The sequence below is a fragment of the Tachyglossus aculeatus genome, chromosome 5 (genome assembly GCF_015852505.1).
Source record: "Tachyglossus aculeatus isolate mTacAcu1 chromosome 5, mTacAcu1.pri, whole genome shotgun sequence".
NCBI lineage: Eukaryota > Metazoa > Chordata > Mammalia > Monotremata > Tachyglossidae > Tachyglossus > Tachyglossus aculeatus.
The window spans coordinates 59,157,310-59,170,392 of NC_052070.1; the positions used below are offsets into that span (position 1 = coordinate 59,157,310).

The 13,083-nt window shown below is 46.1% G+C and overlaps 1 protein-coding gene across 2 annotated transcripts in view; it reads right to left on the reverse strand.

Moving 5' to 3' along the window:
• The window catches only part of LOC119928413 (ATP-dependent RNA helicase DDX19B-like), a 42,196-nt gene that overhangs the window by 4,623 nt on the left and 24,490 nt on the right, over nt 1-13,083 (reverse strand). For both annotated transcript variants that reach the window (XM_038746646.1, XM_038746645.1), the window contains 5 exons: nt 12,453-12,555; nt 10,771-10,885; nt 9,130-9,307; nt 6,476-6,713; nt 705-867 (listed from right to left, as the gene is read on the reverse strand). In XM_038746646.1, the coding sequence (XP_038602574.1) occupies nt 705-867; nt 6,476-6,713; nt 9,130-9,307; nt 10,771-10,885; nt 12,453-12,555 (797 nt within the window). The remainder of the gene's footprint in view (nt 1-704; nt 868-6,475; nt 6,714-9,129; nt 9,308-10,770; nt 10,886-12,452; nt 12,556-13,083) is intronic.

The window sequence follows — 13,083 nt, forward strand, 5'->3', positions numbered from 1 at the left end:
TATCACTGACCATTCCCATAATATCAATCTTTGAGTATTTGCTCAAGGCATGTTATCGCATGAAGATTTGTGGTTAGCTGTGAGCCCAGACTGAGCCCCCTCCTTCCTCTCCCCCTCCTCCCCTTACCTCCTTCCCCTCTCCACAGCACCTGTATATATGTATATATGTTTGTACGGATTTATTACTCTATTTATTTTATTTGTACATATTTATTCTATTTATTTTATTAATATGTTTTGTTTTGTTCCCTGTCTCCCCCTTCTAGACTGTGAGCCCGCTGCTGGGTAGGGACCGTCTCTAGATGTTGCCAACTTGTACTTGGGAAGCAGCATGGCTCAGTGGAAAGAGCCCGGGCTTTGGAGTCAGAGGTCACGGGTTCGAATTCCGGCTCCACCACATGTCTGTTGTGTGACCTTGGGCAAGTCCCTTAACTTCTCAGAGCCTCCGTTCCCTCATCTGTCAAATGGGGATGAAGACCGTGAGCCCCACGTGGGACAACCTGATCACCTTGTATCCCCCCCAGCACTTAGAACAGTGCTTTGCACATAGTAAGCGCCTAACAAATACCATCATTATTATTATTATTGTACTTCCCAAGCACTTAGTACAGTGCTCTGCACACAGTAAGCGCTCAATAAATACGATTGAATGAATGTGAGGGCTCCCTAACTCAGCTCTGTCAGTGCCACAGCACACAACCCACCTCTGGCACAGACATTGGTGGTCACCAACACTTTATCTTTGCCCACTCGGAAACGCTGGATCACCGCGGCTCTCTGCTCCACCACCATCTCGCCACTCAAAAGTGCCACCTGATGTCCTTCCCTCGATAGCTCTCCCGCCAGCCAACTAGCCGTTTTCCGGGTCTGGATTAAGAGAAAACACGATTTTTTTCCTAAATCGCCCGGATCGAGTGACTTTCCACCAAAAACAAATGTCTACAACTGAGAACTGGGAGTCCTGAAAGTGCTCCCTGAAGCTGTCTTCACAGGCCACAAGAGCATGCATTTGAACAGCATTAGAGAAGCAGCGTGGCTCAATGGAAAGATCCCTGGTTTTGGAGTCAGGGGTCAGGGGTTCAAATCCCGGCTCCGCCACTTGTCAGCTGTGTGACTTTGAGCAAGTCACTTCACTTCTCTGGGCCTCAGTGACCTCATCTGTCAAATGGGGATTAAGACTGTGAGCCCCCTTGGGACAACCTGATCAACTTGTAACCTCCCCAGCGCTTAGAACAGGGCTTTGCACATAGTCAGCGCTTAATAAATGCCATTATTAATTAATTAATTTAAAGCAAATTGAAGAATTCCAAGAGTATATAGTGCTAAAATAAGTGGTCTTGTTTTCAATCAATTGTATTTCCCGAACACTTACTGTGTGCAGAGCTCTTGGGAGAGTACAATATAGCACTATAACAGGCACATTCCCTGCTCACAAAGAGTTTAACAATAATAATAATAATAATAATAATGGCATTTATTAAGTGCTTACTATGTGCAAAGCACTGTTCTAAGCATTGGGGAGGTTACAAGGTGATCAGGTTGTCCCACGGGGGGCTCACAGTCTTGATCCCCATTTTACAGATGAGGTCACTGAGGCCCAGAGAAGTGAAGTGACTTGCCCAAAGTCACCCAGCTGACAAGTGGCGGAGCCAGGATTTGAACCCATGACCTCTGACTCCCAAGCCCGGGCTCTTTTCCACTGAGCCATGCTACTTCTCCTACTGTCTGGAAGGGAAGACAGACATTAATATAAATGAATAAATTACGGATATGAATATAAGTGCTGTGGGGCTGGGAGGGGGCGGTGAATAAAGGGAGCAGGTGAGGGTGACGCTGCACACAGTACTGCAGTATTTATTCACACAGTATTTATTCCTGCACACAGTATTATGCACACAGTATTTATTCCTCCCCCTCCCCATCCCCCCCCGCCTTATCTCCTTCCCCTCCCCACAGCACCTGGATATATGTATATATGTTTGTATGGATTTATTACTCTATTTATTTATTTGTACATATTTATTCTATTTATTGTATTTTGTTAATATGTTTTGTTTTGTTCTCTCTCTCCCCCTTCTAGACTGTGAGCCCACTGTTGGGTAGGAACCGTCTCTATATGTTGCCAACTTGTACTTCCCAAGCGCTTAGTTACAGTGCTCTGCACACAGTAAGTGCTCAATAAATACGACTGAATGAATGAATGAAAAATAGGGGTAGCTCCAAGGCTGGGAATCTGATTAGGGCTGATTCACTGGCTCTTACTTAGAGGAAAAGTCTTTGTCAGATAATTGACCAAGGGTCTTTGTGGCTCCAGGACAGGATCAAACAGAATCTGAAACACCTACCAGATGTGTATTCAGTCCATGTTTTCCCACTCCTCAAGAACCTCCAGCGGTTATTCCTCCACCGCGGCATCAAACAGCATCTCCTTACCGTTGCCTTTAAACCACTCCATCACCTTTCCCCCTTCTACCTTACCTTCCTGATTTTCTCCTGCAACCCAGCCCGCTCACTTCACTCCCCCAATTCCAACCTAATCACTGTTTATTTATTTTAATTTTGTAATATCCTTACCATTGCCTTTAAACCACTCAAACACCTTTCCCCTTCTACCTTACCTTCCTGATTTCCTCCTGCAACCCAGCCCGCTCACTTCACTCCCCCAATTCCAACCTAATCACTGTTTATTTATTTTAATTTTGTAATATCCTTACCATTGCCTTTAAACCACTCAAACACCTTTCTCCTTCTACCTTACCTTCCTGATTTCCTCCTGCAACCCAGCCCGCTCACTTCACTCCCCCAATTCCAACCTAATCACTGTTTATTTATTTTAATTTTGTAATATCCTTACCATTGCCTTTAAACCACTCAAACACCTTTCCCCTTCTACCTTACCTTCCTGATTTCCTCCTGCAACCCAGCCCGCTCACTCACTCCCCCAATTCCAACCTACTCACTGTTTATTTATTTTAATTTTGTAATCTCCTTACCATTGCCTTTAAACCACTCAATCACCTTTCCCCCTTCTACCTTACCTTCCTGATTTCCTCCTGCAACCCAACCTGCTCACTTCACTCCCTTAATTCCAACCTACTCACTGTTTATTTATTTTAATTTTGTTTATATTAACGTCTGTCTCCTCCTCTAGACTGTAAGTGGAGGGAAGGGGATGTATCTATTTATTGTTATAGTGCACTCTCCCAAGCATTTAGTACAGTGCTCTACATACAGTAAGTGCTCAATAAATATGATTGAATGAATAAATGAAGATTTATTATACCAGACCTGAGTAACATATTGTTCAGTTGGACAAACAGCTCTTGGCATAACTGACCCTTGTGGGTTCTCCCTTGATTCCAGGAGCCAGGAACAAAGCTCTCACTTGACCCCAATCTACTCAAACTGTTCATCTTGTGACCTCACGGTCATTCTTGAAAAACAGTGTGACCTAATGGAAAGAACCAAGGCCTGGGTTTCGGAGGACATGGGTTCTAATCCTGGCTCTGCCACTTGCCCGCTCTGTGACCTTGGGCTAGTCACTTCACTTCTTTGTGCCTCCGTTCCCTCATCTGTAAAATGGGGGTGAAGACTGTGAGCCCCCCGTGGGACAACCTGATCACCTTGGAACATCCCCAGCGCTTAGAACAGTGCTTTGCACATAGTAAGCGCTTAATAAATGCCATCAAAAAATAAATCCTGGCTCTGCCACTTGCCTGCTCTGTGATCTTGGGCAAGTCACTTCACTTCTCTGTGCCTCAGTTTCCTCATCTGCAAAATAGAGAGAAGATGCAGATGATTCCCAAATCTAAATCTCCAGCCCCGATCGCTCTCCTTTTCTGCAGTCTCATATTTCCTCCTGCCTCCATAATATCTCTACTTCAACATCCCACTAGTAACACAAACTTATAGGTTCAAACTAGGACTCCTCATCTTTCCCACACAAACGCTGTTCCCCCCGATTTTTCCGCAACTACCGTCTTCCCTGTCTCACAATTCCACAACCTTGCCATTATTCATTCAATCGTATTTATTGAGCACTTACTGTGTGCAGAGCACTGCACTAAGCACTTGGGAAGTACAAGTTGGCAACATTATCCTCAACTCATCGCTTTCAACCCACATATTTAATCTGTTACCAAACCCTGTTGGTTCTACCTTCACGATATCGCTAAAATTCATCCTTTTCTCTCCATCCAAACTGTTGGTATAAGCACTTACCCTACCATGATTTTACTACTGCATCAGCCACCTTGCTGGCCTCCCTCCCGCCTGTCTCTCCTGATGCCAGTCCATACTTCATTCTGCTGCCTGGATCATTTTTCTACAAAAACATTCAATCCACGTTTCCCCACTCCTCAAGAGCCTTCAGGAGTTGATCATCCACCTCCACAGGGAACAGAAACTCTTTCCATTGGCTTTAAAGCACTCAATCACCTTTCCACCTCCTACCTTCCCTCCTTGATTTCCTTCTGCAACCCAGCCCTCACACTTCACTCCTCTAATTCCAACCTACTCACTGTACCTAAATCTCGTCTATCTCACCAATGACCTCTCGCCCACATCCTGCCAATGGCTTGTAATTCCCTTCCCTTTCATATCTGAAAAACCATCATTCTCCTACCTTCAAGCCTTATTAAAATCCCATCTCCTCCAAGAGGCCTTCCCTGACTAAGCCCTAATTTCTGCTATTCCCTCCCTTCCACAGCTCCCTTACATCTGGATCTGTCTTCTTTATTCGCCCCACCCTCACCTCCACAGCACTTAATAAATCTGTAATTTATTTTATTTTATTGTCTATCTCCCCTTCTCGACTGCAGGCAAGGAACATGTCTGCCGACTCTGTTCTTCTGTACTCGCCCAAGTGCTTGAGAAGCAGCACGGCCTAACTGATAGAGCACGGGCCTGGGCGTCAGAAGGACCTGGGTTCTAATCCCACTCTGCCACTTCCTGCTGTGTGACCTTGGGCAAGTCACGGCACTTTTCTCTGCCTCCGTTACCTTATCTGTAAAATGGGTATTGAGACTGTGAGCCCCATGTGGGACCAGGACAGTGTCCATCCTGATTACTTTGTATCTACCTCCAATGCAATGCCTGGCACACAGTAAGCACTTAACAAATACCATAAAAAAGAGCTTAGTACAGTACTCTGCACACAATAAGTGCTCTATAAATACCAATGACTGACTGATTGATACATTCTCTCCCTCTCTCTTAAAGTGGGAACCCTGTATGGATCAGAAACTGTGTCCAATCTGATAACCTTGTATCTACCCCAGAGCATAGTGCAGTGCTTGGTTTATATTGTTTTTATTATTAATAATAAAAATAATAATAATTGTGGCATCTGTTAAGCACTTACTATGTGCCAGGCACTGTACTAAGTGGTGAATTCAAGCAAATCGGATTGGATGCAGTCCCTGCCCCACATATTTCCTGCTAACACTAACCCTCTCCCTGCAGGACAACATTCCTTCTTGCAGAAGTTGAACACCTAAAAATACCTTTTAAATAACATTTTCGCAAACCAGACCAGGCTACAATTTCATACTTCTATTGAGAGGTTATAACTACGTGGGACTGTTGAGAACCTTTTTTCCATCCTCTTTTCTGGTCCCTCCTATCTCATTTTCACTTCCTGAACCGAGGCTTCAGGATTCCCACGCTGGGCTTCCTTTCCTAAAAAAAAAAATCTCCTAATCTAGTCATCGCCATCAATAGCATTTTATCGAGCACTCGTTGTGGGCAGAGCACTGTATTAAATACTTGGGACAGTACGATATAACGGAGTTGGTGGACGTATTCCCTGCTCAAAACCCCGGCTCCGCCACTTGTCAGCTGTGTGACTTTGGGCAAGTCGCTTCACTTCTCTGTGCCTCAGTTCCCTCATCTGTAAAATGGGGATTAAGACTGTGAGCCCCACGTGGGACAACCTGATTACCTTGTAACCTCCCCAGCGCTTAGAACAGTGCTTTGCACATGGTAAGCGCTTAATAAATACCATTAAAAACAAAAAAACAAAAAACAAAACGGCAAAAAAAAACGATCATAGTCCTCAACAGAGCTAGTTGATTCCTGGCTGAAAGAGAGAGGGAAAAGGAGGGGAGAGAAGGGGGAGAAGGAGAGGGAGACAGGCGGCAACATTTCAATAATAGTAATAATGAGGGTATTTGTTAAGCGCTTACTATGTGCCAAGCACTGTTCATCATCATCAATCGTATTTATTGAGCGCTTACTGTGTGCAGAGCACTGTACTAAGCGCTTGGGAAGTACAAGTTGGCAACATATAGAGACAGTCCCTACCCAACAGTGGGCTCACACTGGGTAGACAAAGGGAAATCAGATTGTCTCACCGTCTTAATCCCCATTTTACGGATGAGGTAACTGAGGCCCAGAGAAGTTCAGTGACTTGCCCAAGGTCACATGGCAGACGAGTGGCAGAGGCCTCCGGGGCTGATGTTGCGGCTCTACTTACTTGGCAGAAGATCATGGCTTGTGCAATGGTGATGGCCCCGTAGAGATTACAGAGCGCCCGGAACTTCTCTTCCCGACTTCGGCAGAGCATGTAACACTGCTTGATGGTGTCCAGGGTCTCGTCTTCCCGCCTCAGTCTGATGATGTTCGGGTTGGGGACCACTTTCTGGGCGAACCTCCACACTGAAGGTTCGAAGGTCGCGGAGAAGAGCAGCATCTGGCAGTCCCTGGGGAGCATTCTTCAAGGGGAGACGGGATTAGGGGTGGTGATGCAGGCCTTCCAGCAGGGTCCTTAGGTCAAGGAGGTTGGGGGCGGGGGCCGGGGGGGAGGAATGGGCAGCGGAAAGCAATTCCTCTACAGATTAAAGGGAAGGGGAGAAACAATTAAAAAAGGAGAGGGTACCCTGAGGTACTGGGAGGACAGTAGGTTGATTCAATCTATTTCCCCTGGGGCAGGTACAAGCTAACCAGGTTGGACACGGTCCCTGTCCCACATTGGGCTCACCCTTTTAATCGCCATGTTTTTTACAGATGAAGTAACTACGGCACAGAGAAGTGAAGTGACTTGCCCAAGGTCACACAGCAGACAAGGGGGGAAGCCGGGATTAGAACCCATGATCTTCTGATTCCCAGGCCCCTCAAAGGAACACCACAACTTCCTGCCTCACACTGATGGATCATTCATTCATTCAGTCAGTCAGTCAGTCAGTCGTATTTATTGAGCGCTTACTGTGTGCAGAGCACTTGGGAAGTCCAAGTTGGCAACATCTAGAGACGGTCCCTACCCAACAGCGGGCTCACAGTCTAGAAGGGGGAGACAGACAACAAAACAAAACATATTAACAAAATAAAACAAATAGAATAAATATGTACAAATAAAATAAATAGAGTAATAAATACGTACAAACGTATATACATATACACAGGTGCTGTGGGGAGGGGAAGGAGATAAGGCGGGGGGGATGGGTAGGGGGATCATAATAATAGTACGAAGAAGGAAAAGAATTATGGTACTTGTTAAGCACTTACTTTGTGCCAAGCGCAAAGTAAGCACTGTTCTAAGCACTGGGGCAGGTACAAAGCTAACCAGGTTGGACACGGTCCCTGTCCCACATTGGGCTCATCCTTTTAATCGCCATTTTTTTACAGATGAGGTAACTACGGCACAGAGAAGTGAAGTGACTTGCCCAAGGTCACACAGCAGACAAGGGGGGAAGCCGGGATTAGAACCCACGATCTCCTGATTCCCAGGCCCGTGCTCTAGCCACTGTGCCATGCTCCTTCTCTGCACCATTACTAGAGGCATCAAGCAGCCACACACCTGCCAAAGTGATAGGACCATGCTACTAACCAGAAAAAAAGAAGAAGAAGAAGAATGATAATGATTTTTGTTAAGCTCTTACCATATGCCAAGTGCTGTATTAAGTGCCGGGGTAAATACAAGATCATCATCATCATCATCAATTGTATTTATTGAGCGCTTATTATGTGCAGAGCACTGTACTAAGCGCTTGGGAAGTACAAATTGGCAACATATAGAGACAGTCCCTACCCAACAGTGGGCTCACAGTCTAAAAGGGGGAGACAGAGAACAAAACCAAACATACTAACAAAATAAAATAAATAGGATAGATATGTATAAGTAAAATAAATAAATAGAGTAATAAATATGTACAAACATATATACATATATACAGGTGCTGTGGGGAAGGGAAGGAGCTAAGATGGGGGGGACGGAGAGGGGGACGAGGGGGAGAGGAAGGAAGGGGCTCAGTCTGGGAAGGCCTCCTGGAGGAGGTGAGCTCTCAGCAGGGCCTTGAAGGGAGGAAGAGAGCTAGCTTGGCGGATGGGCAGAGGGAGGGCATTCCGGGCCAGGGGGAGGATGTGGGCCGGGGGTCGACGGCGGGACGGGCGAGAACGAGGCCCGGTGAGGAGTGAGTGGTGGCAGAGGAGTGGAGGGTGCGGGCTGGGCTGGAGAAGGAGAGAAGGGAGGTGAGGTAGGAGGGGGGCGAGGAGATGGACAGCCTTGAAGCCGAGAGTAAGTACTTGCTTACAGTCACATGTAAACCAGCCCATCTTCAAGAACAGGCACCCCAGAGCCCTTCTGAGACCACACTCCTTATAGAACTTCACAGAGAAGATCCCACACCTTACTTAGAAGGCCTTCAAGTCCTCCAACTCTCGGGGCCAGAGAGGTCTTCAATGTGGTCAGGAAGTTGAAGCAAAAGTTCCACCGGGGAGAGGGAAGAAGGCATCAAAGAGGAGAGAGGAATGAACCAAACAGAAGCAGTGGGGCCTGGTAATTAAAGCACGAGCCTGGGAGTTGGAAGGACCTGAGTTCTAATCCCAGCTCCGCCACGGCCGTGTGACCTTGGACAATTCATTTCACTTCTCTGTGCCTCAGTTACCTCTCCTGTAAAATGGGGGTTAAGACTGTGAGTCCATGAGGGACAGGGACTGCGTCCAACCGCATTACCTTATATCTACCCCATTGCTTAGAAAAGTGCCTGGCACATAGTAAGCACTTAAGAAATACCATTAAAACAAAACAAAAAAAAGGGGGGGCCAAGGAAGGCCCGGTTCCTCAGCCCCCGGGTGGGTGACAGACCAGGATTCCCAGAGCCAGAGTCCTTCCTCCAGCCGGACGGGTCTCACCGCTGGATGCGGATGCTCTGATCTTGGTGGCCTTGGGTGGCGATCATCACATCGGCCTCGTCCAGGACGAACACTTTAATCTTCTTGGGGTCGATAAACTTCAGCTTGGAGCACCAGTCCAGGACTGTCCCAGGAGTCCCAATCACAATATTCTCTTTGATTTTCTGCCCTCTCGCCACTGTTGAAACAGCAAAACGTTGTCGAGGAGGATTCCCATTCATCATTCAATCGTATTTATTGAGCGCTGTGTGCAGAGCACTGTACTAAGCGCTTATTTCCATCCAGTGGGGGGGGCTTTCAATTATGCTCCTTGTTCAGAGTCATCTCACTGGCCACCCACAGCATGCAAGTGGACTATGGAATGGGTTTTTACTTCATGGTTTGGCTATTATGGTATGGGAATCAATCATATTTATTGAGCACTTACTGTGTGTAGGGCACTGTACTAAGCGCTTGGGAGAGTACAACACAACAGAGTCGGTAGATATGTTCCCTGCCCACAAGGAGCTTATAGCCTAGATGGGGAGATAGATATTAAAATAAATTACAGATATGTACAAAACTCTTGGGGGAGTGAGGGTAATGTGGAAGGGAAAGGGAGTAGGGAAAATGAGGCTTAATTGGGGAAATGAGGGCTTAACTGGGGAAGGCCTCTTGGAGGAGATGCAATTTTAATAAGGCTTTGAAGTTGGAGAGAGTGATGGCCTGTCGGATATGAAGATGGAGGGCATTCCAGGCCAGAGAAACCGGACAAGAAAATGTACAGGGAACTTTGAGAAACTGGACAAGAAAATGTTCAGGGAGCTTTAGTCAGTCACCGAAATTCAGGTCCGTGTGGACCCTGAAGGCTCTAATGCCCCAGTGAAGTTTTAGAGAAAAGTCTACAGTGTCCAAATTTTAGAAGCGCCTCTCTCTCTCAAATTAAAGTTAGGGAAGAGGTGAGAGGAACATAAAACTGCATCATAACTCAGTACTTAGGCCCTAAATGAACAAAATCTTTTCACCACAGCACTTTTATCCCTACCTGAGTGCCCAATTTTTTGAATTAAAGAATATCTTCACATCTAATCCAGTTTCCCACACCATGAGTAATAGTAATCCAAGTGCTTAGAACAGTGCTAGGCACAGAGTAGGCATTCAGTAAATACCACTGATGAGTGATTCAATCAATTGTATTTTTTGAGTGTCTGTTGTGGGCACAGCACTGTACTAAGCACTTGGGAGAGTACAATATAAAAGGATTGATAGACATGTTCCCAGCCCTTAAGGAGCTTATAAAGTAGAGGGGGAGATGGACAGCATTTAGGTACATATCTGTAATTTATTTATTTATATTAATGCCTGTCTCCCTCTGTAGACTGTAAGCTTGTGTGTGGGCACAGAATATGCCTGTTATATTGTTATATTGTACTCTCCCAAACAGTACGGTGCTCTGCACACAGTAAGCACTCAATAAATGTGATCGATTGATGGACTGAAGTGCTGTGGGGCCAATAAAAGGTGTAAATCCGAGAGAAAGGGAGATGCAGAAGGGAGTGGAAGATGAGGAAATTAGGTTTTAGGGGAGTCCTCTTGGAAGAGATGGGTTTATTATTATTCTATAATCAGCACGCGGGTTAGCATTCTCCCTCTAGTACTCACATTTATTGCTTCGGGTGGCATAGGCAAGCTTGAGTTCAGGAGAGAACCTGCTCATCTGTTCGATGACCTTCCCTGTCTGGAGAACCAGCTCGTACGTGGGAGAAAGGCACAGACACTGGAAGACACAATTTGCCGTTCGAGGCCTTTGTGGAATTCCTAAGTGCGCGTTGAATGGTGGGGCTCTCCGTTTCACCCCAAATTCTGAGCACATATTAAAGGCAGGATTAGGTGTCCTGTTCATATAGTTCGGGGCTTTTTTTGTTGTCTTTCTTAAATACTCCTCCCCTCAGCACCGAAATGGAATAACCTAGACACAAACACGGAATCCTAAACTAGAAGCCAGAATATAACGGAATTTCACAAGGTGTGTGGGGGCCGGGGGGACGGGGAGGGGATTGTTCTGCCGCTAAATTAACGGTCCACTCTTTCTTCTTTCTTCAGATTACAAGGGTAGGGGTCTCAGACAGCCTCGGGGTCCCAAGATTAACACCTGCTAATGATAGAACAGACACATTCCCTGCCCAAAGGCAGTTTACAGTCTAGAGGGGGAGACAGACAGAAATGGACAGAAATGAATGACAGATAATAATAATAATAATAATAACAATGATGGTATTTGTTAAGCGCTTACTATGTACCAAGCACTGGGCACTGTTCTAAGCGCTGGTATGGACCTAAATGCTTTGGGGGTGGGAATGAACGAAGGGAGTAAATCAGTCAATACTACTTATTGAGCACCTACTGAGTGCAGAGCTTTCATTCATTCGGATCATGCTTATTAAACGCTTACTGCGTGCAGTGCACTGTATTAAGCACTTGGAAAAGTACAATATAATAATATATGGTGACAATACCTGCTCACAGTCTGGGGAGGAAAGAGGGGGGCGGGGAAAGAGACAGCATGGCTCAGTGGAAAGAGCACGGGTTTGGGAGTCAGAGGTCATGGGTTCTAATCCCAGCTCCGTCACTTGTCAGCTGTGTGACTGTGGGCAAGTCGCTTCCCTTCGCGGTGCCTCAATTCCCTCATCTGTAAAATGGGGATGAAGACTGTGAGCCCCACGTGGGACAACCTGATTACCTCGTACCTCCCCCAGTGCTTAGAACAGTGCTTGGCACATAGAAAGCACTTAACAAAGGCCATCATTATCATTATTATTATTATTATTATTATTATCATAAACAGACATCAATACAATAAATACTGTACTAAGCACTTGGAAGAAGATGACAGACAACAGAACAATCAACCAATCAATCAATCGTATTCATTGAGCGCTTACTGTGTGCAGAGCACTGGACTAAGCACTTGGGAAGTCCAAGTTGGCAACATACAGGGACAGTCCCTACCCAACAGTGGGCTCACAGTCTAAAAGGGGGAGACAGAGAACAAAACCAAACATACTAACAAAATAAAATAAATAGAATAGATATGAAAAAGGAAAATGCGCACAGCAAGCTGAGGGCCTAGAGGGGGAGTGAAAGAAATGAATGAATGACAATACCATGATGATGATGATGATGATGATTACTATCCCACTTTCCATTAGTAATAGGGATACTGATTCTTCCCCAAACCATTCCCCGCTTAAATGGCACTGCAATTCCAAGCACAGATGACTCTGGGGCTTCCTAGCCCTTCCCCAGGGGACCCCGGCCCTTAGTCAGAGGAGCCCAGCCCTTACCTGTGGGAACCTGTCCAAGGGTTCCACCTGGCTAAGCATAGCCAAGACAAAGGCTGCTGTTTTACCAGTACCAGACTGAGACTGTGCAATCAGGTTTTGTGGACTGGAGCAGGATGAAACAGAAAGACATCATGAGTTTAAATCTCACTCCAAATGAATTCCCCCTCCAACACACGCACGCTCACCTGTAAAGATTGAGGACAGGCCAGATTCACTAGATCCTACAGGGGTAGATTTTTTATGGTATTTATTAAGCGCTTACTAGGTGTCAAACACCGTCCTAAGTGCTGGGGTAGGTTAATGTGGGTCGGCCACAGTTCCTGTCTTGCAAGGGGTTCTGGAGTAAACATGTTGACCAGCTCTGTTATATAATAACAGCAATAATAATAATGGCATTTATTAAGCGCTTACTATGACCAAAGCACTGTTCTAAGCGCTGAGGAGGTGACAAGGTGATCAGGTTGTCCCACGGGGGGCTCACAGTCTTAGTCCCCATTTTACAGATGAGGTAACTGAGGCCCAGAGAAGTGAAGTGACTTGCCCAAGGTCACACAGCTGACAGTTGGCGGAGCCGGGATTTGAACCCATGATCTCTGACTCCAAAGCCTGTGCTCTTTCCACTGAGCCACGC